This window comes from Ochotona curzoniae, unplaced genomic scaffold (genome assembly GCF_017591425.1).
Source record: "Ochotona curzoniae isolate NIBS_2020 unplaced genomic scaffold, NIBS_Ocur_1.0 scaffold_3208, whole genome shotgun sequence".
In the NCBI taxonomy this organism is placed as follows: Eukaryota; Metazoa; Chordata; class Mammalia; order Lagomorpha; family Ochotonidae; genus Ochotona; species Ochotona curzoniae.
In genome coordinates, this window is record NW_024467106.1 from 51,484,693 (window position 1) to 51,510,302 (window position 25,610).

At 36.9% G+C, this 25,610-nt stretch overlaps 1 protein-coding gene and 1 non-coding gene across 9 annotated transcripts in view; both read left to right on the forward strand.

Moving 5' to 3' along the window:
• PTPRD (protein tyrosine phosphatase receptor type D) overlaps positions 1 to 25,610 on the forward strand; it is a 500,784-nt gene that overhangs the window by 416,928 nt on the left and 58,246 nt on the right. For all 8 annotated transcript variants that reach the window (XM_040962882.1, XM_040962877.1, XM_040962878.1 and 5 more), the window contains one exon: positions 13,016 to 13,139. In XM_040962882.1, the coding sequence (XP_040818816.1) occupies positions 13,016 to 13,139 (124 nt within the window). The remainder of the gene's footprint in view (positions 1 to 13,015; positions 13,140 to 25,610) is intronic.
• Positions 24,070 to 24,172, forward strand: LOC121145144. The gene has a single exon (XR_005881943.1). It is a non-coding gene; the product is annotated as a U6 spliceosomal RNA (small nuclear RNA).

Below are 25,610 nucleotides of genomic sequence, written 5' to 3' on the forward strand. Positions count from 1 at the left end.
TTCATGTACAGATATTTGCATGAAAAGAACATCATTGTTTCCTTAAGACCTCCTCTGCTCTTGGTTCCTCATTTGCTCTTGAAAGAGGATATAATCTTTTTTGTGCTTGATCTGTAATCATTCTCACAGCAACCAATTGTGACGCCACAGACCAAGGATTGTAATTTTCCTTAGACAATACACAAATGAACTCTGTGAAACAAAGCTGCTTATTTTTTCCCAAATATTTCTGAGAACAATGAACACCAAATCTAAAAATGTTAGCTACCTCTGTGATAATGTTTAAGGACAATAATACCAACTTGTATGGTGACATGATTGGTGCTTTTCCATCTTTGCATTCAGTTTTGCTATGAGCAAAGTTTTTTTTGCTTCACTCTCGAGAGACAAAGGTGAATATTGCGTAATCTTTGCCCTTGAATTTAGAATGTACAAGTTTCTTTACCTTTTAATCCAAACTTTAATGCAGAGGCACAAAAAATAGATTTTGTCAGAATTCCAATCTCATGCAGGTGTAAGACGTACTCCCTAAATAGGACTTGGGTTTTTGTCTTATTATAGCCACCATATTAGGAGTGATGGGATTTTAAAAATTTTCTGACATTTAATAAATCTTAGGATTTAGAATCCCAGTAGATCAGTACAGTGAGAGTGCTCACAAGCATTTAAAATTTTAAAAACCTGCTCTTTTTTTTCCATTTCTTGAGCAAAAATTTTTCTTCTCCACATCCTTTTACTTGAAGGTATGCAGAATATGATTAAGGAGTAGAGTTGGTTGTTTGTTATGTGTCCCTCTCAGGACTCTTTAATGTCTGTCTAAACTATGAAACTACTTACCAAGCTAGTATTATATTTCTTAATTTTTATCAAAATTCTCCACTTTTTGTGACATGTATTTCTCCAGAAAGAAACATGGGAATTTGAACTTCAAGTTCAGGTAGCCTTTTCATATCTTCATTTGTAAGGAAATGTTGTTAGAGCCTGCCCCTTGTCCATTTTTCTATTTATAAGATTGTTTAGCTTGTTTGTATTCTGTTTACTGCCTTGTTACGTTATCAGAGAATAATCTCAAGTTGAAGTAAATATATAGTATTTGACAGCTGCATTTATGAATTGACTCCCATTATGTCTGTAACATGAAGCTGGGAACTGGATATTCAGTCCGTGTCTCTGATATGGGTGATAGGAACCCAACCCTTGGCACCATCTCCACTGTCTTCCAGGGTACATTGGTAGGAAGCTGGGACAGAGAGCTGAAGTCAGGGACCCAACACCAGCACCCTGATGTGAGACTCAGGTCCTCTAGCCAGCAGCTGAACCCTAAGCAAGATGCCCAACCATAACAGGAGTTTTAAATGAACTCAAATATTATTATTTGCCTTTTGCTTTTACCAGCACTTGATTTGCCATACTTTTAATGTAGAAAAATAGAGTCATGTTTCAGTAACGTTATCTTTAGGTAGATGCTCAAAGAACTTCTTGAAAGGGTGCGTCTATTCAAATTTTTCTGATTGAAACTGAGAAGGTGATTTTTTCTTACTCCTCACAATACCAAGAACGTGATCAATGAACTAATGGCCTAGAGCATATCCAAAAGATTATTTCAAGTTGTCTCAGGTATCACTATAAACTACTTTAAAGTGAATTCTGCCAACATTGACAGGGAAGATAATCTGAATAATGCATCAGTATGTGACTTCCATCTTGGTAATCTTGGTGTACATTTTGAAAAATGAAGACATTAAAAATGAAATTGAATAAGAAATGTTCCCCAATTTTAAAAGATTTGATGGAACTGAGAAAAAAAAATCTGAAATTGTTGAAGTTAAGACAAATATATTGTGCATTCACCTGCACTTTGCCAGCCGTTTTGCAGACTACAAAATTATACCATTCTCTATTACCATTCAACAACTTTGAGCTGAAGAAATAATGGATTGTCATATTAATCAAGAGGATTATAATAGTGAAGCTAAAAAGCTTTAGAAAGAGAAATACTGCAAAACTAAATATAGCTACTGTCCAATTGGATGGTGCAAAATGGAAGTGTTTGATGGAGGGCAATATAGATGCATGTGGGAAAGATCTCTACAATGGGATTTGGGCAGAATCTGGAAAGCCAAATACAACTTAGTAAGACAGAAAGTACAAGAAATTGCTCAGCAAGCCAGAAGAAGACCAGTGTAAGTCAGGATTGAGAGTCCCTAGTATGAACAGAAAACCACGGAGCTAAAAGCTAAAATTTACAATTATTCACTAGAACTGAGTTTAATCAATGCAACATTTATACCAAGGGTGCTGTGTGCCCTGAAGAGCACAGTATGATAATTCCTGACTTTAAAGAACTTCATGTCAGTTCAGGGAAAAAAAAGACAGTTGAAAACAAGTGTGACACAAATGTGGAAACAGAGTGCTACCGGCGTTCCACCGTAAATCATGCAAGAGAATTTAATGAGCTGTTTCAGAAAACAGAAAACTGTGGTTTGGTCTTTCAGGTATCACATACCTAATCATTGGATTAACATTAATTTCTGTTTCTATCTTTGTACCACATGACAGTTGTGAGATTTTTGTGTGCTTTGTCAGCTTTTACTGTGTCCCCTTAGTCTAAATAGATAGCTTTCACTGGCAACCTGCGTTTGAGCATGTAGCTGTATCACGAGTTAACAGCGTAGTAGGAGATGACACCTGCCATGAGCTTGTGTGTTCTGATTTAGCAAGCTATGGTGATTCCTTAACACAATCCTGGTCTTTGCTAATGGCAAATTTATGGAAGACGATCTTTCAGAAATATTCCGTGAGAATTCGTAGTAGCGGCACCCATTCGACCGTTAGCGTCATCCTTAAAACTGTGCAGATTTGTCATTTCTGAGTTTTTGTACTTTTCACCAGCCTCAGTGTTTTCTACCAGTAGTCCTCTGCCCTTCACTCCGTTGTCACTTACCAGTGCCATGGAGTGAATCTGCATGTGTTTGCTGTCATCAGTAGAATTTCTTCTGGGAGAGGAATCGAGAGAGGGATGCCCTGTTGATCGGTACAAACTGGAGAGATTGAGAACATATTTTTTTCTTGTTCTGTGTAAGTTAGGAATAAAAGTATAGAATGAATAAAGATTGTACCTAAGATTCCGCTCGTTGAAAGTGCATGAGATTTGTGCTGATGACTGTTCAAATAAAAAGCTATTGCTTGTCCTTCGTTACTAGAAAATTTGTACATAAACATTTGCAAATGTGGCATAAATGCATCTCTCAGCCAAAGCTGGCAGAGGTATCCGGCATTTAATCTATGTTCCTTATTATGCAATTTTGCAATAAGGAATGAAGCTTTGTGATAGTGAATTTATAATTTACATATATAGTAGAATGGAAAATTAAGAGCTCAGACTTCAAATTCAGGAATTTCAAATTTGCTTCCTAGTTGGCCTAGTTCTTCTGGACTACAAGTTTGACTTGTGGAAAATGCCTTAACTCTTCTAAGGCTCAATTATTTTACCTGGAAGGGGAGCTAATTTTCTGATATGAACCAATGTACATTTTACATGAAACAGGATAATATTTGAAAGGTACTTTTTACTAAAAAATGTTTTATTTGTTTACTTGAAAGATTTAGCAAGGGAGAGACCAATAGAGAGCTTCCACCACTGATTCATTCCTCTAAATAGCTGCGAGGGCCACAGTGGGCTGATCCGAAGCTGGGAGCCAGGAGCTTCTTCCAAGTCTCTCACATGGGTGCAGGGGCACAAATAATCGCGTTCAACCTCTGCTGCTTTCCAAGGCTAATAGCTGGGGGCTGGGTTGGAAATGGCATAGCCGGGATATGAACCAGCAGCCTTATGGGATACCAGTTCCTAAGGTGGAGGATTAGCATGATTCACCACTGTGCTGGCCCCAAAAATAATCTTTTAGTTTAGAAACAAAATCTAAAATTACAGTAAGTATTAAGTTGGGCCAGCCTTACATTTTCTTATTGCAGGTAAGAACAAAATTCACATGGTACTTTAGACTGTAAATATTTTATGAATCTCAGAGTCAGTGCTGTGGTGTAATACTAGCTGAAAAAACTTTTGTATCCTCTTTAGTTGGAGATCTGTATTTGATATGGTACATTATTACTTAACCTGAAAGGAGCAATTATAGCATCAACATAGGATCAACTTAGTGGATGTGCTATGCCTAAAAGACACGTGCAGAATCTCAGATATTGTTGGATCTAGTTGCATTTCAGTATTTGGGATGAAATGAGTAAGGAATTTTTAAAATGACTGTTTTGGATTTTGTGTCCTCTGTCACTGTCTTATAAAACATGTCACCTTTTCTCATTTTGTTTTGGATGTGGAAGTTTTATTTTTCTGCACCACAAAATGAGATTTGAAAGGCATTGACTGACGTTAACAAAAGTTTATTCATACATTTAAAATCCTCCCTCCACTTCTCCTACCCCACCAATTCCTGCTTCAAATCTCAAAGTAACAAGGGAAGAAGCACACTTAACAGAGAAACTTTTACAAAGTCCAGCACATAATACTAAAACTCTTATGTGTATGTTTATAAGTTAAAATTATTTGTAAAATCAGGTTAGGAATATATTTGTTAAAGAATAATTAATATTTTAACATAAAAATAGCAACCAGCATTTAAAAAAATAAAAGGACAGATATATTTACGTATTTGAAAATCCAAGCAATAAGATGCAAGAGAGAGAGAGAATAACATTCACACACACACACACACACACACACACACACACACACACACACACACACAGAAAGTATAAAAGCCACATCTGGGCCCGAAAGAAACCAAAAGCCTGGAATTCCAAGCTGGCCTTCCACATTGGTAGCACAAGCCAAAGCAACTTCTATTACCTTAGCAGTGGCTTGGATCTACAAAATAGCTCAAACTCCATATAGGAACCTGGTCTCAAGTCATGGCTTCATCCGCTGTGTGACAAGCTGGCCCACTGAAGTGACTTTTTTTAAACTGAGGTGACATTTGTCTCTGTTACTTTCCTTAGAGTATCACTTCCTAAATGCAGTTACATGTCACAACAGTGATGAAAAGCAAGCTATTCAATAATGTGTGGGTTTGTCTCTTGAAATTTCCTTTGTGCTATTTTCTGGATGGTCTCCATTATCAAGTGAAATGGACAAAGTAAGAAATGTGACTATCTTTGCTGGGCATTTTAGAAATTCAGAAATGAATTTTTTTCCATGCATTACCTGGGCTTCTGCCATAGTTTTGGGCTTCCATGCAAAATCAAATGTATTAGCCTTAGAGACAGGATGGACATGCCTGGTCACTAAGATCGTCTTCATTAAGGGATAATCTCACATAGGTCAGTAGGTAGAAGCAGGGAAAGTGAAACACCTCACATTCTGTGAGTAATGTTTGTATTAGGTAGTTTGTGCTTCATTTATTTGGGTCTGTACATATGTGTTCACACTCAAAGAGCCATGGGCGACTGCTACATTATTCTTATTGATTTGATGCCAAAAACTACAGCTCTTTTATTCATGGAAATGACAGAATATAACTCTGGCATGTTTAGCTTAAATTTACGCATCAGAAGATCTATCTAAAAGATAATTACATTAGTCTTTTGTGTATACACAAGTGTCATTCTCTCCTCTTCCTAGGAATATTCAACGCATTTCAATTACTAAGTATTCTAGTCTCTGAATGATAGCTGATAAAGTAACTTCTTGTTATAAATCTATTGTAGTTATTTTTCTTTTAAAAATATGTCTGAAGGGTAGAGTAACAGAAGGGGAGCAAGAGGAGGAAATAGAGAAAAATCTTATATATATTGATGTATTCATCAAATGGCTGCAACAACCAGGGCTGCGCCAGGCTGAAACCGAGAATCTAAGACTCCATCTGTGCCATCCGTGTAGGTGGCAGGGGCTCAACTGCTAGGGCCATCTTCTGCTTCTTTTCCAGTAGAGCAGCTGGAAATCTAACTGGCACTCATGTGCGATGCCAGCCTCAAGAGCAGTAGTGCAGCGTCTTGAGCCCTAATGCAGACTTCTATTAATTGCTTTCTACACATTTAACAAACAGGAGGCAGTGAGTTGGGCTCAATTGGCTAATTCTCCACCTTCGGTCACTATGTACCATTTTGGCTGTGTTTCATGTCCTGGCTGCTCCACTTCCCGTCTAGCTCCCTGTTTATGGCCCGGTAGAGCAGAGGAAGACAAGCCAAAGTCGTGGGACTCAGCACCCAGCTGAGAGATCTGAAAGAAGCTTCTTGCTTTTGGTTTGGGATCAGCTTAGCTCCAGCCATTGCAGTCTTTGGGGAGTTAACCAGTGGATGGAAGAGATGGAAGATTTCTTTCTCTCCATCTTTCTATAAAGTTTCCTTTCCAGTAAAAAATAGTGATGGAAATACTTCACACTTCATCCTCCAGGTAAACATCATGTTGTTTTGCTCTACTGTTGAGTTAAAGAGTTCCGTAGTTTTCTTTGTTTTTGTTCACCTTTTGAACCCATGGTAAATAAGGTAATTTTAATGCATTTGTAGGAATAAATGATACCCTTTGTGAAAGAAACTATGAATGCTAAGAAAAACCACACATAGATTACCAAGCTTTTGAACTATGATTAACTTAACACTTTTTATGATATTTATTTATTTTTATTGGAAAGAAAGATTTATAGAGAGGCAGAGAAAGAAATTTCATCAGCTGGCTCACTCCCCTAATGGCCACAACAGCCAGAGGTGAGCTGATCCAAAGCCAGAGGCCAGGAGCATCTTGCAGGTCTCCCATATAGGTGAAGGGAACCAACGACATGAGCATCCAGCACTGCTTTCCTAGGCCATAACCAGAGAACTAGATTGGAAATGGAGCAACCAGAGGACAAACCAATGCCTATATGGTAGAGGATTAGCATGTTAAACACCATATCAGCCTCTAAACTTATCTTTTAATCCAATTTCTCAGAAGCTCTTGGAAGGCAGCATTTTAATTGTATACAAAAAGTATTTGATCGAAACATTTATTAATACCTTTGAGTGTGATGCATTCATAAATGCTCATGGTTTTCTGCTATGAAAGGAGAATTACTCCCACATCTATTCATTGCATAACACAGAGTCTTGAAAGATTACTAATTCAATCCTTCACACCCTAGTGCGGCCTAGATCAGAGTCACTATGATAGTAACAGAGAAGGTAAGATTTGATAACTAATTAGATAGAGAGAAATAGGAGGAAATTGAGTGCATAAACCTGAAATCAGGGTCACATCAGTATTAAATGGAAGATAGAGCAAAATAGACCCTTCAACACTGACCAGTGACCACCAGAAAGCTAAAACCCTGGGCTTTGATTTATGAACTTTGTGCTCACCTGGTCTTCCACTCCTTCCTCACATTCTAATTTATCATTGGATTTAACTGAGCTGAGGTTCTCTTTGAAGAAAACACCCATTATGCCAATTGTACGCCTTTGGCAATTGTGCAAAAGACAACCATTTCCAACTGTGCAAACATGAATCTTTTACATGTGGCTATATGTTAATTTACATGTGGCTATATGTTAATTTACTGTTTCTCAAATGTAGGTAAGAGAAAATGCGTTAGAATTAAAACTTGGCTTCATTGCAGAAATACGCAGTCAATAGCAGATTGCTCTTTTAAACTTCAGAACATCTCAGGACAAACAACAAAAGAGCCAACCGATGGGGAACCTTGTGGAAAGATAGTGTTTCTCTGAAAGTTAAGGTCACTGAAAGTTTAATTTCCTGTAAAAAAAAGACAGCGGTTGGTCTGACCTAGACTTTGCCTAGTGAAGTGGTTTGCCTGTTCCTTCTATATAATTAAATTATTGTCAGTTGTTTAAAGAAATGCACATTTACACAAAAGCAGTATGAATCTTTCTTTGTGTTTTCTCTTTGATGAGTGTCTAAAGGAATATTTTGTGGTTTCTCTCTTGGTGGGTAGATGGGTGGAAAAACACAGAGCCACTGCTGTTGTGTGGGGATTTGCATATACATATTATGTTTTTCTTCAAGATAACAAGGTCAGATTTCCCAGAATTGTTAAAGGATTTTAAATGATGACCTCAGCTTCATTTGAAAAGGTCACTCTCATAATGGGTTGTAATTTTATTGACTATAATCTGATGTCTGTAAAATCTACACTGTGACTATAAAATTGACGATCCCCTCTTTGTTGTATGTTTTGAATTTCAGCTGTAGAAAAGCAACTCTGTGTAGATATTTAGTTTCCAGCCTTCCTTGTATTGTGTTTCAATTGTGAAGGAAAAATGTAACACAATCATGGGATCCTCTCCAGCTAGGCTATGAAAGAAGCATAGCATGGAGACCAGGCAGTCGGATCCTGAGGTCAAAATGCCTAAGGCCCAAATGTGGCTTCCTTCTCTCGGTACTGGCAGCAAGACTCTAAGAAAGTTATTTGACTTCTATGTGCCTAGGTTTCCTCATCTAGAGAATTACAGTCATAATGACAACTATGGCCTCTAGTCTTTAAGAAGATAAAATGAGTTTATTGATATAAACGACAAAGAAAACAGTAAATAGTAACTGTTGCAACTATTGAATTCTATCAAGAATAGAGTGAAAAATTATAAACCTATGTGTTATATATGTAATTTATTTTCCACTTTCCTATTTTAAGACAAAGTTGCAATTGCTTCATCACTGAGAAAATGATAAATGTTTGAGGAAATAGATATGTTTATCTTGATTTGAACATCACACAGTGTATCCCAAATCATCACATAGTATTCCATAAATATGTATAGCTGTATGCATTCATTAAAATAATGGTAAATCCGAATTAACCCCCCAAAAAAGGAGGAATTTGAGCTGTCAAGTTACGGGTTCATACAGAGTACTTGGTGGAATTAGCAAGTCTCTACTTGAAACATTTCTTTTTTCAAAATTTAATGTACAAGGAGGAGTTCCCATCTATTTGATCCACTTTGACCTCAACAGATTAATTGAGTTACAAACTCATTGCCCATAGGGAATGCTGCTGTTATATTCATAGGTTTTTTTATATACTGTGCTACAACACAGCCCCCAAATGTAGTATAAGTGAAAATCTAGGAGTCAACTGATGACTACAAAAAACTAACATTTCATTTCTAAGTTGTAAAACACTCCTCAGAGAAATTGAATAAAACTTGTAAAGGATGCCAGTTTGGCACTTGGACCTTTGCCTGGGTGTTGGGAAGAGTCTCATACAGAAGGATGTTTTGGTAGACAAAGCTGGAAGCATGAGTAGAGACAAGGGAGAGTCAAGTTCAGATACAAATACAGCAAGCTCAAAAAAAAGGAATTGTGTGCATCAGGATACAGGGTGCTTATTTCAAATTGTTATGACTTGTGTTGGGATGTGACCTCTGCTTAACTTCCTAGCGGGACTATGTATGGTCAGCCAAAGAATGAGGTTGACTTCTCTGTCCTTCCAGATCCACCATTACCTATTATCCATGTAGTCATTGCATTGTTGCTTTTGAGGACAGCAGTAGTAGTAGCCAGATAGCAAAAAGGCAAAGTAACTCACCAACACAACATCGTGGGGTTTGAGAAATAGAGTCACGGTTATCCCAGCATCTTGACCTCGTACAATTATACAGTGATTTCAAAAAGTTCATGGATAATGGAATTTAAAGGTTAATTCATTGTGGTGCAAAAAGAATTTGAAATCTGCATTTTCCTTTCATGAATACCATTTATTTGCTTGGATTTCAAAAAAAAAAAAAGGAGTACAATAAGCTTATCTTTTAATTCCATTTCTCCATACTTTTTGAAACCCCATCCTATGTATAATTGCAATTTGATTTTCCTTAGCCAGTTTTACTTTTATGAAAACACAGTGGTAAAAGATCTCAGTATAGTTCACCTGCTTTCATTATTCTTTTCTGAGTTTACTCCTCTCAGCATTCTGACAAGCTCCAAAAATAATGACCTATGCTGTGTGTTGTTAAATGTTCAGTCAGACAGATAGATACAGATGGATGAGTGCTGTGTTGCACAAAGACAAGTCAGCATTATTTAATCAATGTTTGTTTGATCCTTGCAGAATGAGTATAAATGTAAGCTGTATCCCATCTGTTTTATCATCCATGTGAAGCCAACCTCATTTTTAAAAATTGAGTTCTTATGTAATTGCCCCAAAGTAGCACAGGATGGAGTTGGGAAGAAATATCATTCACATTGGTAAGAAAAAGGATAGCCATGTTTAGGTGTATTTCACCAGTTGGGCCACTTGTTTTTGCACTGGTATTTTGGAGTATTGAATAGCCTTGTTGAAGGTTAGTAATTATTGAATGGTACTTCTCAGCTAAGCTTTGAAATACTCAGACCTGGGTTTGAGGGTAACTATATGAGTCTACCTGTGTGTAATTAACCTAATTATTTACTCAGCAAATAACACACAATGCCTGTCACAAAAAAATCTCAGACTTCATGAACTGATCTTTCTTTTCTTCAATTCCTTCATCTTCCAAGTGAAAAATCAACAATGTCTATCCCATATCAGTTGTGAAAATTAAGCATGATATTGCATGTTAAACCTAATAGCCTGGCAGCTATTAGCATATTGTAATAAGTGGATCTGTTACTTACAGCGTGTCTTCTCTGGGACTCTTTGAGTATAAGCAAATTAACGTATGTGACACATAACTCATCTTTCCTTTACCAGTCTTTAAACTCTTCAGTACAGATACCAAACAAACCATGCATAAGGCAGATGAGGAAAGATAAGGAAAGGACATGGCTTAAAAATATCTTTGAGTTGACAGATGAAATTTCATCACAATAATTAGAGCATATCATTTTATGCACCTTTGAGTGATCTTCATTAAGGTTATCAAAGGGAGATCCACAGTAACATTAGCAGCTGCTTGAGGTATTTCCGAGATTGGGGTGTAAGTCGTTTTTGTCCCCAGTAATGTTCATCAGATTAAAGTAGAATGTCAGTATTGGCCGTAATTTCAGGATCATGTACTTTAATTACTCAGCCATATGATAATAGGTATTAAAATTTAAATTGTGAGGTTTTCCTAGTCTGCTCTGTAATCTTGTTCTGAGTTGATAGTGAGTTATTTCTTTAACATGATTCAAAACATTTCTTTATCAGCTCTATTTATTTGAAACTCACGTGCTGAACCATTTACTGAGCAAGCTATGCCACAAATGGAAAAAACTGCTGCTGTATAGGTAGAACCAAAAGCTAAAGAATTTTGAATTTAAGCTGTACTTCACTACAAACCAGCAGAAGCCTTAAGTAGGGACTTAAACTGTCCCTATTAGAAAGGTTGCTTAGCAGCGGAATGAACAATGGATTGGGATATGAGATTAGAGGACCAGGATCACTCAGGACCACAGGCAGTGAAGATCTGGGCTTAAGGAGTGCCTGTTGGATTATAGACTTACAACCCATTTGAGAGAATTTCAAAGATAGGTCTTGGTCATTGAATGGAGTGGTTCTGTGAGGACAAGGTTCAAGACTGATGAAAAGGCTCCCAATGAGACATCTGCATACTTCAGATACTTTTACTCTTGGAATATTTGGAAGGAATTATATTCTGCAGAAGACATGATAAATTTCCCTGGAGAAACAAATTGAAATGTCCTTTAATTACATTATTTAGATTCGCAGGCAAGGATAATTAATTTCCCTAACGCTATTCCACGATTGACAATTTTATGTGAAGATTAACCTGAGAAAGGGAAAAGGTTTTTGTGTTCCTTAGTAAATAGGAGGTTTCGGTCTGAACTGCTGAGGATTTTAGTGTATTGGAGGCCACACCAGACTATTAATAGGCTTGACTCATGATACTCCATGCGTTTTGCTATAGCACTGGATTCTGTCTTTTAACAGAAAGCAAATGTCTTTTAGTATTGTGGTGTACTTTACTTCCAACTTCTATATGCATATATAAATGCAGGGAAAAGACTCAGAAACAAAAATAAGTGTGAGAAGTCCATTAGCATAATAAACTGACCTTACTTTAAAAAAAACTTTTGTGTCTGTAGTACCTTATTTTATCATTGTTTTTGAAACCCAATTTGGACCATTTAAAGATCATGTTTCTGCTGTTGCTAAACTGTCTCCATATACTGTGAAGTTATAAATCTTAAAAAGGTGCCAATCTTACTGTGTTGAAAGCGATTTTGATTTCTGTAGCAGTGCTAGAAATTTTTAAATCCCCTTGAGTTTTTATAACCAAGTCTGAATTTGATCTTGAATTAATAATCCTGCTTAAATGGGAAAAATATTTTAGACTTTTATAATATTTATGTTGTACCTATATAAATACTTTATGCCTATATAATATTTAAAATTGTTGATTTTCAAATTCAAAAAGTAACATAATTAAAAAGCAACAAGCTTTATAAAATAATGATAACACAAAATGATAGGGGATAATTAGATTCTGTGCTGGGTTATAAATTGATATCCTATCTCAAATGAGCATATGGTTTATCATAAGCTCCCTTTGTTACCATTGTGCTGTTTGTAAAAATTGCTTTTTGTCACTGGCAATAGCATGTGATGGAGAAACTGTCCAAGTCTTAAATTGCTATTAAGATGTGAGCATGTAGCTCAAAAACAAACAGGAAAGTCCGTGCCAGCAAAGCCAGGGGAATACCAATCAGCTTAAAGATTAAGATGGCCTAGATAGGAAAGAAGAAGGAGGAGTCATCAGTAAAATAATGTCCATGGAACTGGAAAGAATACTACAGTGGTGGAGTTAAGTGGAAAAGTATAAAGCAAATGCTTGCCTTTCAGTATTAACAGGATGTCTGTATTGACTTTGTTTTCATTGGAGTCCATGTTGGTGACAATCATTGTTTCTTACTATGATTAATCATTTCATGTTATACTGGTTAAAATAGCATTCCGTTTCACAGTTTAGAGCATTTTGATGAAGGCTAGGTTCAGAATTTTCTTTTTAGATCCTTTGTTGTTTGTGATAAATGCCTATAATCTGATGTTATTCAGTATTGATTTTGTGTATGTGTGCTGTTTTTCCATTAAAGTCAATTGACCCTGGCCAGCAGTTCACATGGGAACATTCAAACTTGGAAGTAAACAAACCAAAGAACAGATATGCAAATGTAATCGCATATGATCATTCCCGGGTGCTGCTATCAGCAATAGAAGGTAAGGATTAATACTGTTATTGTCATGAATTTAAGTTTCTGGATAAGAATAATTTTGTGAGGAACACCAGATTCAGGTACCATTTGTTCCAGCTGTTTCTTCCTCACACGAATACTCTAACACAGCACACATTAAAGACGTAATTAATATTTCATCTCGGGAGGAAGTTGTTCTTACCCACTGTACTGATGGTTGTTGATGTTTATGAATGAACAGGTAATTGTCAAGAGGCCTGTCAACTAACTGGTTACTATAAAGGGTTTGAGGAGATTGTACACTAACAAATAGACCTGAATTTTCCTTGGGGACAGTCTAAAGGTTAAGAGTCGATGGTGTGGTAATTAATCTAAATTAAACACAATGCAAATGTCTGATATATCTAATTTGTGGATTGCTTGGTAATCTGTCTTTTGAAACTGCAGGAAGTGTATTTAAGAGGGAAAGACTGATGAGGATTACTCCTCAAATATATGCAGCTTCCCTGAAGAATCTAGAAAAAAGAGTAGTTTTTTTTTTTTAAGATTAATTTTTATTGGTAAGTTAGAATTAGAGAAGGAGGATAGAGAGAAAGATCTTCCATTCACTAGTAGTAACAGTGGCAGGATTAGAGCTGATCCAAAGCCAGGAACCAGGAGCCTCTTCCAGGGCTTCCACATGGGTGCAGGATCCCAAGGCTTTGAGCCATCGTCTACTGCCTTTCCAAGCCATAAGCAGAGAGCTAGAAGGAACATGGACAGCCAGGATTTGAACCAGCACTCATATCAGATCCTAGGCATGCAAGGTGAGGACTTTAGTCACAAGGCTACCATGCCAGACCCAAAAGGGTAGTTTCTATTTACTTCTTTCCATCACTAAATCTTTTCTATATACCATATTAAAACAATTATGGGTTCATGTTCAGCAAGCATATTGTGTTTAATTTGGCTAAAGCAGCTCCTTAGATGAAAAAGTCTTTAGGAAAGTTTATGTGCCCACTTGACTCCTTCCCTGTGTCTTAGCATCTAACTAGAGCCACCAACTCTCACACACTGTGTTGGTGTTCAGTGGTACACAACATTTGTGGCCTCTTCAGCCTTGAAAGCTCACTTTTTATCCTCTTGATAAAACAATAGCTAGTACTCACTTCAGGTCTGATCTTTCTTAAGGTTCACACAGTTCCACCTACTGTTGTTCAAGGATCAGCCCTTGTTTATGCTTCAAAATCTGAGGAACATCTATTGATCTCATAAAGTTCCACTCAACTCACCTCATTAGTGCCTCTAAGGAGTCGGAAAGTGAGACACTGCTTACACTGTTTAAAAGCTTTCCTAGTGAACATCAAATACAACCAGAAAATATATTTCCATTGGAAGAACAAAAACTGTCTCCTAGTATCTGAGCAAGCACATACATACAATTCCACCTGCCTTAAGATAGGATGTGTAATGTTGTTGGGTTTTTTTTTTTTTTTTTTTTTTGCAAAATTGTCACAGCAATTATTTTTGATGATAGAAAGTGTTAGAATCTTGTATTTTTATGTGACCAGAGACTGAAGTATTCAAGAGATAACCCTTTTCCATGCTGGAAAAAAGAAATGATTGACTTCACCAAGGTCTCACCAGTACTAATGCAGGCTCGGTATTTTCAAGTAGTTGCTGTTTTCTTTCAGGTCCTTTTTAGAACTTGCAACTAATATAAGTAGAAGATTAACATAGAAAGTTGACATTTTATCTTTTCATTTCCAGTTTTTAAGTGTAATATCAATTTATTTCCTAGTGTTTCTTAAATCATTGCTGTAATAAATCAGAAACGAACCAAGTGAGAAGTAGGGATTTTTTCAAAACATAATAAATCAAGGTAAATTATAAAATTAAAAATAAAAGAATACAATATGAGTGTGCTTGACAACATCTTGCCCAGAGAACTTACCAATCAACCTTTGCTACATTAAAGCACTGTTTCCACTCAGAATTGTGAGGTCATTCAGTATTGCCATTCCCTGTATTTCACTCACTTTGTTTTCATTGTCCTTAACCTGTCATTTAACAGCAAAATTTTTCAAGGAGCCAAAAAATATACCTTTATTCTTGTACCTTTATTGTGATAGCTAAAAGCTTACACATGTTTTATTCCTAGACTATTTTTACAGTATGAAAGTAAAAGCACTTGAATCCAACCAAAGCCTGCCTTTTTATAGCTGTGTGCCCACATATACATCCTAAATCTAGAGCTGACCTAAAAACCAAAAGTCTTCCCATTTTAAGTGTTATGCAAAAGCTTAGAAGCTTTTAATTGAGTGTATGATCTATACAAAGAGCCTTAATCTAGATTAGAGCTGTGAGCAGGGTTTTATTTTAGACTAAGCCTTAATGAGCAGGTACTTAAGGGGGCAATCCTATAAGCACCAAAGAGAAAATTCTAGCAACTGGAACAACAAAACAGGCCTCTCCTACGAAGACAGCTTTGATAACACAGGAATAGAATTTCCCAGTATGCTGGAATTTTAAATGACTTCATGTGCAATGTATAAAACTGTTTGCTTATTTGGAGCCCCACCTGAGTCACTAAATGACAAAGATTTTAATTCCAGCTTTTTTTTTTCTCTCTCAATGGTGCTAACCACTCTCATTATTTTTTCTGTATGATTTGACAGAGGAAAAAAAACTGGGCACAGGCACATTGATTAATATTGTCTTTATCTCTGTTGGGAAGAGAAAATTTCCCACTGAAAGGATAATAGGGCTAAACAGAAAGAATTGCGAATTGGGTCTGAGCACACATGCGTGCAGAAGAGTGACGTTTTGTTACATGTCAATCATAGATATTTGATTCATGCTATGAAACACGCAGTATGAATTGAAAGAGCCTTAAATACAAACTGCTATCTGTAATTGATTTTTAAAGTTAGTAGTAATAAAGCACAAATGGATATTTTTTAACACTTACTTATTTGAAAAGAATGACAGAGAGGGAGAGGTGAGGTTTAACGGGAGGTATTGTCCATCTTCAGGTTCACTCCCCCACAAGGTCTGAACCAGGCTGAAGCCAGCAGCCAGGAACTCCACCTAATCTGGCCTCAAGCACATTAAAGGGAGCTGGATCACAGGTGGAGCAGCCACAACTTAAACCAGCACCTTGATGTGGGGTGCCAGCAGGGCAACCAATAGTTTAATTTGCGGAGCCACAACAAATGCCACTATTGAATTTTTGGTAAACTCAATTACCTGTGAATCCTGGCCATACTGTTTGGATTTTAACTATGAATAGTGATTCCTGGAAAAGAGGGTTAATAGGGTTATTTTTAATGACTTTAGATTCAAGTTTTCAAATCAAGTAAAAACCAGTACTAGTTCTGTCTGCAGGTACAGGCTGTGACGTAGCCTAAATCACTTAGCAAGCATCCAAATACCCAGTCTTGTCCTTACTGTCTAATAATCAATTCTGTCATTCGTATTAACATAAGATAATCTGAATATTATACTTTAGAAATTTGTATCCTCTATAATGGTCTAATTCACATGAGACAGTAACAAAATATGGCAATCAAGGATTTCAAGGCATAGTTGTAATACTATAGAAATGGGGTCTAACCTATATATTCCTGATGCCATAGGTTATCTGGTTACCGCAAATTTTTTTATGTATGTTTAATTTCTTAGTAGAGGTAACAATTTCTGATGGGTTATGTAATATGCTTTATAATATCAAAAATTAATTATTGCAGTCCTGGACAAAAAGGAGTTTCTTTTATAATTATTTCACTGCTGCTGTTTTAATATCTCCATTAGTTGGCTTATAGTTAGTTTAATCAGAGTATTAAATAGTATAGCAAGTAATGTGTTATTACTTAATTAATATAAAGTACTAATTGTAGTTATAATTAATTTAGTTGAGACATTTGCACATCAATTTCTAATTAATTTAAGCGATATGAGCATAGAGTTTTTTAGTGTTGACCATGACAAGCATAAGGTAAAATTAAAATGGTGCTTTTCAACTCAATAACAAATTACAATGGATGGCCGTTTTCTAGGTAGCTATTATACGTTGGACACCATGTCATGAATTTTATTTGTATCATTTGTTGTCTTTGGAAAAACTTCAAAAGATAAGGAAGCTGAAACATTAAAAAAGTCAGCAATGAATTTATGATTAATAACCAGTAATAGACTGAACTATAATGCTAATGTATTTCAGCAAGACTCAAAGCTGTTGATCTTCTTAATAGACCACTTGAGTTTACAGCTGATTTTTATGACCTAAGCGCTATACCTGTATACATGACGATTAATTCAGTAACAGTGTCTTTGGGCTGGGAAGACTGGCTAAGAATTTTGAAATAAACATTTTCAAACACAATAAAAATTTTCATATTTGAAGGTCTTCAGATGTATTCTTAGAATAAAATCAAGGTAAATTTTTCAAAAAACAATAAGCAACACAGCACTTTCAATTGTTTTCATGTGTGTAGCACTACTTTTTAAATTTATTTATTTATGAGACAGAGAAAGAGACTATTAAAGAGCTCCAATTCATTGTTTCACTTTCCAAATGCCTATCTTCAGATAGAACCAAAGCCATAGCCAAGACCTCAACCCAGGGTTCCCATCTAGAACCAAAGCTGGAGCCAAGAGCTCAATCCAGAACTTCCATTTGGGTCTTGGGAGCCCAATCACTTGAACTATCTCCATTGCCTATGCATCCGCTTGAGCCCTGAGTCAGAACAGCCGCATATCCAACCCAGACTCTGTGATAGAAAATGGAGGTGTCTTAACCATCTTCTTAACCACTTGGTCAAATGTCTGCCCCACATTTAAAATTACTATTTTAGGTATATATTTGGGAAAGCATTAAGACAAGAGACTGGACACTAAATCATGGTTGAAGTCTATGATGTTCAGACACTTAACTGCAATTCACAATAACCCTTGGGAAAAGCTGGATCTTCCTAAGCATTTTGAGCTATACTTGAAAACAAAGGGCAGTTATTCAGTGTATTTACACACTCACTTAGGAGAGTTCATGAACACAGAATCCTTTTCAAGTCCGTTCTCCAATACCTGACGTACTGTCTTTTGTTCTGTTCTCATAAAACGTGAATGCATAGATCCTTTCAGTGGTTCCTAAATTCTGAGTGTTGATTCTAAATTCTGAGAGCAAAATATAATGCAATAAGCAAATAAGTATTAAGGCTTGCACATTAAGTGATTAGCTTCTTCAAGAAAACACTCTCACACACACACACAATTGAATTTAAATAATGGCTGTTGACTAGTGTGTGAATCTATTGCTAAATTGGTTTAAAAAAAAAGCCTCATCTATCAAGCAGCTAGAAATATCAAAAGATATACCATAGTGTGTTATATGAATTCTTAACAGTAGTCTACTACTGCGATACTTAAAAGCTTAATAAAGTATAGTCTGTGTCTTTTTCTATTTGTAATGCTAGAGTAAAATATCACAGACCGGGGGATTTATTTCTCACTGTTACAGAGGCTAGAAAGTCCACATTTAAGGTGCTGGCAGGTTCAGTGTCTGGGAGGATCCTGGTCTCTCTGCTGTTTCCAGTATGGTGCCTTTTGCTGTTGCATCAAAAGTAGGGAGCAGCTGTTCCCTCACATGGTGGAAAGGTCAGAGACTGGAGAACCTCATCCCTCATGCTGCTTTAGGAGGCCCTTGGTGCTGGGGCCCCCACCTCTTGATACTATTCACAATTGGTGATGAAGTTTCAACATCTGAGTTTTCACGGACACATTCAGACCATAGCAGTCTATTTTATTTTTTCTTATGAGAGGGGCATATATTTCAAATTTTCAAATACTAATAAATTTGGTCATTAATTTCCTCAATGAGTACCTTCTTAAGTACTCATATGCTGCTGTTATATCAAAGCTTCCTAGGCCCTTTTTGCTTCTGAGGAATTTGCTTGGGTGAGTCACTGTGCCTCTGCTTTCCTCCTCTGTATAATAGGATTATTAATACCTGCATCCTAGAGTCACTGGAAGGATTGAGTGAATTATTACAGGTACAGCCATTGTGAGGGCTGGCACCAAGAAAATGCCTAACAAGTCTTAGGAACTGTTAAAAGTATCATTAGTCTTACGAATTTTACAAGAACTACCACGACAGAGAGGCTCTTTTATCCTCTGATGGAATTTCTTTTGCCTATGGGCTATGAAAAAAACGAATAATATCCAAATGAGAAACAGCCTACATGCAGAGCTCTGTGAGGCATACGAAAATATCAGTGCCTGATAAATGGAATTCAGACCATAATATCATTACAAATTTCAACGTGGGAAATATATGTTCTGTTTCATAAAAATTCAAAATATGTCATCTGTTGGATTTGCATAATACCAACAGTTCAAAAAAATCTGAATGTAAATACTCTAGATGATGCTGTAACAACTTGATTATTTGTAAGATGGGCAATTTAATACCTTCCAAATGAGAAAACAGCTCACAGAGAATCACTTCCCCTAAGATAAATCTAATTAAAGAATAAATCAAGACAAGAAGCCACTGATGTTTTCACGTAGTGTTGATTCACCATTTGTCTCTACACACCAGTGGCCTGTATTAAGTAATATCTTAGCCTCTCTATTGTTGAGTTCAGTGGGTAAACTCTATACCTATTCATTAAAAACAGCTGTCAGCGCATGGTAAAATAGTCTCCAATTTCACACAGCACTCTTGATTGTAAAATACCTTTTTCTTCTTTTTCAAGCTATGTGCAGCAACTTGATAGATTTGCATTAAGTAAAAACAATGCCAAAGCAAAAAACCCAAATAAGTTAATGCAATACCCAACATTTTCTAATAGAAATATAATTATAATGAATGTTAAGTATCCCATATCAAGTTCTAACATCAAAGTATTTGATTTATTGTCTCCAATTAAGAATTCCTTTGGTAGTTGCAGTTTTTTCCCCCACCTAAGCAAAAGCAATCTCTTTTTCCCCCTTCGATTTTCTGTTACCACCCCCCCTCCTTCCTAATCACTAGAGAATGGTTTGTGGCCATTTAGTGAGCTAGAAATTTCTAGGCCAGAAAGTCTGCTAGATTTATATATAATTATCTATGTTTGAATCAATCCCAAGCTTTGGTTGAGTTCATTTTTTTTCACATTGTTCAGAGCATCAGTCATTGATTTTGACTGGTAGCATACCTAGTTCCTTTAGCCTGTCCACTGATTCACTTTAAATTCTGTTGTCCGAAATGTAATTAATTTGTTTTCGTGTTTTTCATGGGATAAGCATTACTATTTTTGAGGACCAGTATGTGGATAAAAGTTTTCATTTTTTAAAATGTTATTGTATTTAAAAGAAAACGCACACACATATAAAGAGGGATTGTCCATCTGCTGTTTCGCTCTCCAAATGTCAACTAAGAGCCAGGCTATTGCCAGGAACCTGGGGTTCAGCGCTGCTGAAGTGGGCAGTAGGGCCCAAGGACTGGAGCCATTAGTTGCTAACTACCAGAGTACATGTTAACAAGAAGCCAGATTGGAAACAGAGTACGCAGCGCTTGAGCTAACTACACACGTATGAGATGAAGTTCTCCAACTATTCCACCAAGCACTCACACTAGACAATTTTTAATAGGTTAATTTCTCTTACATAATAACCTAGATGGTCTTAACCATGGAAATTTGAAATAATTTTACAGGGGTCAAAGCTCTTTGTAAACACTATCTCATTAGAGCTATTGACGTAGCATCTGCTTTCTAAATGCAGTTAGACAAGTATGGAGGGGATCTGCTATTCCCCAGCTCTATCTTAATCTAAACCTGCTAATGTTTTTGCCCAAGAAAAAAAAAGAAAAATCATTTTAAAGTGGTAGCTGTATTGGTTTTCTTTTTCTTTACTCTTGTACTGAGGAAACTAATCAAAGAATAAATCAGAAAGCTCAGGGAATGAGTTTATTTTTATCTCTAACAGCTTTAGTTCAATTATTAGGAATTTTTTTTCATTTTCATTGTACATCTCTACAGATTACTCTAATGAATCTACGCTCCATTGCTCTAGGCTATCACGAAGTCTGTGTCATTTGTGATATGGCTTGCCTAGCATATAAAGCACAGGTTGTAGATGACTGGAAAATAGTAAAGCAATTAATTTTGTCTACCCTGCTATTTATTTTTAAATACAAAGGAAAGTGGGAAGACATTTTCAAGGTTTGGAATTATTTTCATCAATAGAGTAGTTAAGAATGTGGTGTGGACTTACTTCATTTCTGCTTATCATATCAGTCACAGTAACAGCTGACAGTCGTATGGCATATGTTGGCTCAAGGATACTATGATGATGGCGTGCATCTAGCAGTGTTGAGAAGACTGAAGCTTTGCGTGTTCCTGCAGGCACAGTTCCTATAGTCATAGTCCATGTTTGATTTGACTACTGTACACCTCTAACTCCTACGAATAATCTTGCAGCGTACTCGAGACAGTTCGATCTCCCAAATTCCTTACAGAGGCCATTCTGCAAAGCCAGGCTCCTCAGCAGAACAGAGGTGTACAAAATAAAACAGATGACATAGAAACAGAAGCTGGTATAGGTTGAGTTCACACACTCTATCAGCCATTCTCCCCTTAGTTCATAATAGTGAGTTACAATGCCCACCGAAAAATGCATGCTTAAAAAAATAAAACACAGTATGCCTCTTATAGGAACATTTGCCGAACTATGTCTGCATGTGGTGATTACATGGCAAAGCATACACTGCAGCTTTGCAAGGAAAAAAGTTTATTTTTCCCCCTCTGGTGTGTTACAAAAAAAAAAAAATGATTCGTTTTGCCACTTCTGATATAACCACGGGCAGCTGCTTTGGTATGCAGTGAAGGACGAAGAAGGCCTGTGTCCTTTGGAATTAAACAAGTTATTTCATCATAGATTCGTGTTAAATGTGGTCTTCCTGTTTTTTTGGTTGTTAGGTATTGTTCTATGCTAGCATCGAGGAGAGGATATTACTTACTCAATAATAGGTGGCTTTTATGTTCTTTTGGGTTCTGAGCACTTCTGTCATACAACAGGGAATAAACTGTTTCACCAACAAGCAGATTTCTTATTTTTGCAAGTGTCACTTAATTAAGGATTTGGATGCTAAAGGAAATTTAAGTACCTGCGTTTTTAAGCCACATTATGAGTCAGAGCAGCAGGGTAAGCCATTCAGCCAAATGCCCATCTCCATCTGTAAAGCAGAAGTACTTGGCTGTGGGAGCCGTGGGGAGAATTCTGCCCTCTTCCAAGGCTTCTCTGACTCATTCTCATCCAGCACTGAACAGATCACTCCCTAGCCCATTACCGCTAAGTCCTCATGTTTTCATTTTGTTTACGTTTTACTCCACCAGGTGCCACTCATTGTTACTGAAAAAAATCAAAATTATCAAAGATGGAATGATAGGAAGTTACTAGAAAAAGTGTCAGAGACTTTTTCCCACCTACTCTGATACGAAACATCCTTCTGAAAAAAGCCACCACAGAGACTTCCCAATCCAAGAGGAAAAGATACTTTATTGTAGAACTGCAAAGTACTCAAAGGAGTCTGTTTGTCTTAGCAGAAAAGCAATCAGACCTGGACGAGTTGAACAACTTGCAAAATGTCAGGCAGCCATTGGTCTACTAGCAGCCCATGACTGGGGTCCTGCAACCTGATGAATTTATGTACATTTTGAGTAAATGATATTGGTATTCATTCATCTAAGACTATAAAATTGCATACATGATTCCCACAGTTTTATGAGACACCAAAGTGCAAATGTTTTCTTTAGATTACTTAGTATCATATTGACAAAAGCATTCACTTGTTGTTTTGGACCCTGCCCTTCCACTGGACATCAGACTTTGATAATTACAAATTCACCATACCCAATAAGAGGAGTTTTTTAAAAATCACATTAACATCTGACGAGAAATCTAATCCATGACATCTTGAGCATTGTCTTTTTTGTTTTTGTTGTTACTTCTCAGAGAGCCACACTTCCATTAGTTCTCTAATAATCAAGGGATTAAAAAAAACTCATTTAGCCCTGTTAAGACAAAATGGTTCAGACAGTAAATTCTGTGACATGGCAACACCAGTTTCAAGATCGAAATGAGTTATTCATCATGAATATTCTTTCAAAGAAAGCCACGCTACCTTTCTCAGGATCCCTTCTGCTGTTTATACTCAGGCATCGAAGCAGCGAGAAGTAGCCTGGTCCCTTCAGTCTCATGTTTATAACTCATGATAAAATTAACTTTGTACAGTTTTATGGATGATTGGTCCAAATCCATGCCCAGGGTAATTTATCTGCTGAAAACTGGAACTAAAACTTTGCTGACTTTGTTCCAGTGGCTGCTTGCTAGAGCTTGTTATACATAAAAAGAGCAAATTCTCCCCTTTCTCTGGCCTCACATTATCACCATCTCTGTTTGAAAGGCTTGAGTTTAAGCTCCATGTTTAGTGAACCCAAAACCCAGAAACCTCATATGAAACATGGAACGCGTATGTTTAACTGCCACAAGAAAGAGCCGACCATGAAATGATGCAATATACTATGATACAGGAATGGATATCATTGGTATAATATGAGAAGTCAGTGGGTTTAACTACAGGTTTCTCATGTGAAAGATGATGTGCTAATTATTTGGGGGGTTGGGTCTGTTTGCATTACTATTATTAATTGGAGAATGCACATGAAACAATCCGTAAGAAATCAGGAAAGCCTGCTCATGCTTATAAATGTAGTGAACCTATGTGCTGCTCGGAAAGCAGATGTCACATCATCCTACTCTTTTGGTCAATAAGAGCAACTCATTTCAGGAGATACCTTACAGAAAGGCCCATTCCACAATTTTGCCCCTGGGGAGAAGAAGGCAATCATCTTAGTTATTCTCCCCATTAATTATTCTTTCCCCTGCCACAAACAGAAAATCCACAGCAACAACTTCTTTTATAAAACTTCTTTGTGCTCACTTTGCTAGCACATATACAACAAATAGGACGATACAGAGATTATCATGGTCTCTGCGCAAGGATGATCGCAAATTCGTGAAGCATTCCATATTTTAAAAATTCTTTGCAAAAAATAAAAGTAATGAGCTAGTTTATAGGAATTCTATTCCTTCATTACTGCATGTGAAGTTAGATTTGTATCCATCATGGCCCTAGAGGAATTCGATTAATTCTCCCACACTTCGTTTGGATCAGTAGTGCACTCTGGTTAGTGTTGTTGCCTTAGCAGATGGAAATCATTTTCTGGATAAAGCATTAAATTAAAATTAAATGATCAAATGTGGGTAAGTTGCAGGAGGTAATTCCTACAGTGTAGAAGCATTTTGTAGGTATAGCCTTCCTGCAGAAACCTCCTAATCAAGAGTTACTGAAGAAATATTCCATGGCGCTGAAGCATTCTGCACACCAGCATGTTGTGTCTTTCACAGAGTTGATTGGAAGCTCTATCTTGAAGAGAGTGGTTCTCTTCTCCTTGAGACTGCTGGTTGACTTTCGCCTCCAGTCTGGGGTTAACGTTTTTCAAAAGGACAAACGACCTTCTCCTTCCGCTCTCTGCAAAGCTTGTTATGTTATGTCAGTCGATCTCAGACCTCACGGAGAGCTTGGCCAGCTGTCATATCTCCGCATGGCAGAGGATGTGCATGTGAGAGAGAAGTTGCTGGTGTGTGTTTCTGCCAGGATGGGTAGAAGGGCTTGCCACAAGGAGACTTTCATTCTGGAAAGCCACTTGTCTGTATCTCCCTACACCCAAGTATCAAGATGGAAGTGGAACCTCAGCTTTATGTTCATGATATAAACATTATCCTAACAGTTGCTCTAGGAGACAACAGGGTTCCATTTTCAGTTGATATATGTTCCAAATATCAGGATATATGTGTGTATGTATACGTATGTGTATATATGTATATATTCCTATATCTGTGTATATAATATCATATATATTGGATGATACAGTAGTGATCCTGGTGCCCAGTGGACTTCAGACAGATTTTTTTCTGTGCTTAGAAGCCCATCCCCAACTCAAACCTCAGTTGTGCCCATTTGAACAGTACATTAAAAAAAATACCCTGTTACATTATAACTGAAATATTTGCACAAGCAAGCTTGGAAGGCTCTGATTCCCTTCCTTCAGTGATGACGTGCATGCGGTCCTTAGACGTGTAGTTGAGCTGTGGGTTACCCTTATTAAGGGCAGGGAGGATGACACAAGGTCCAGGTGATACACTTTCTGAATCAGCTACTCCAGATTTCTCCATTCTAAATTCTGCTGGAAGAAAGGATTCCTGTACGTTGACAAGCGATTGAGGCTCTTAGCCAGAATCTGTTCTATCAGTTCTTGACTGTTCTTAGCTGCTAAATTAAAAATGTGAAAGTAGGCTTCTCTTACATTGTACTATGGATTCCGACTTGTCCCAGCACCAGATCCTGTGGACAGGTGCGATGTATGTACCTCCCAGTGGCTGTAACCTAAGGATTTCATTTAAAATGTCCTTT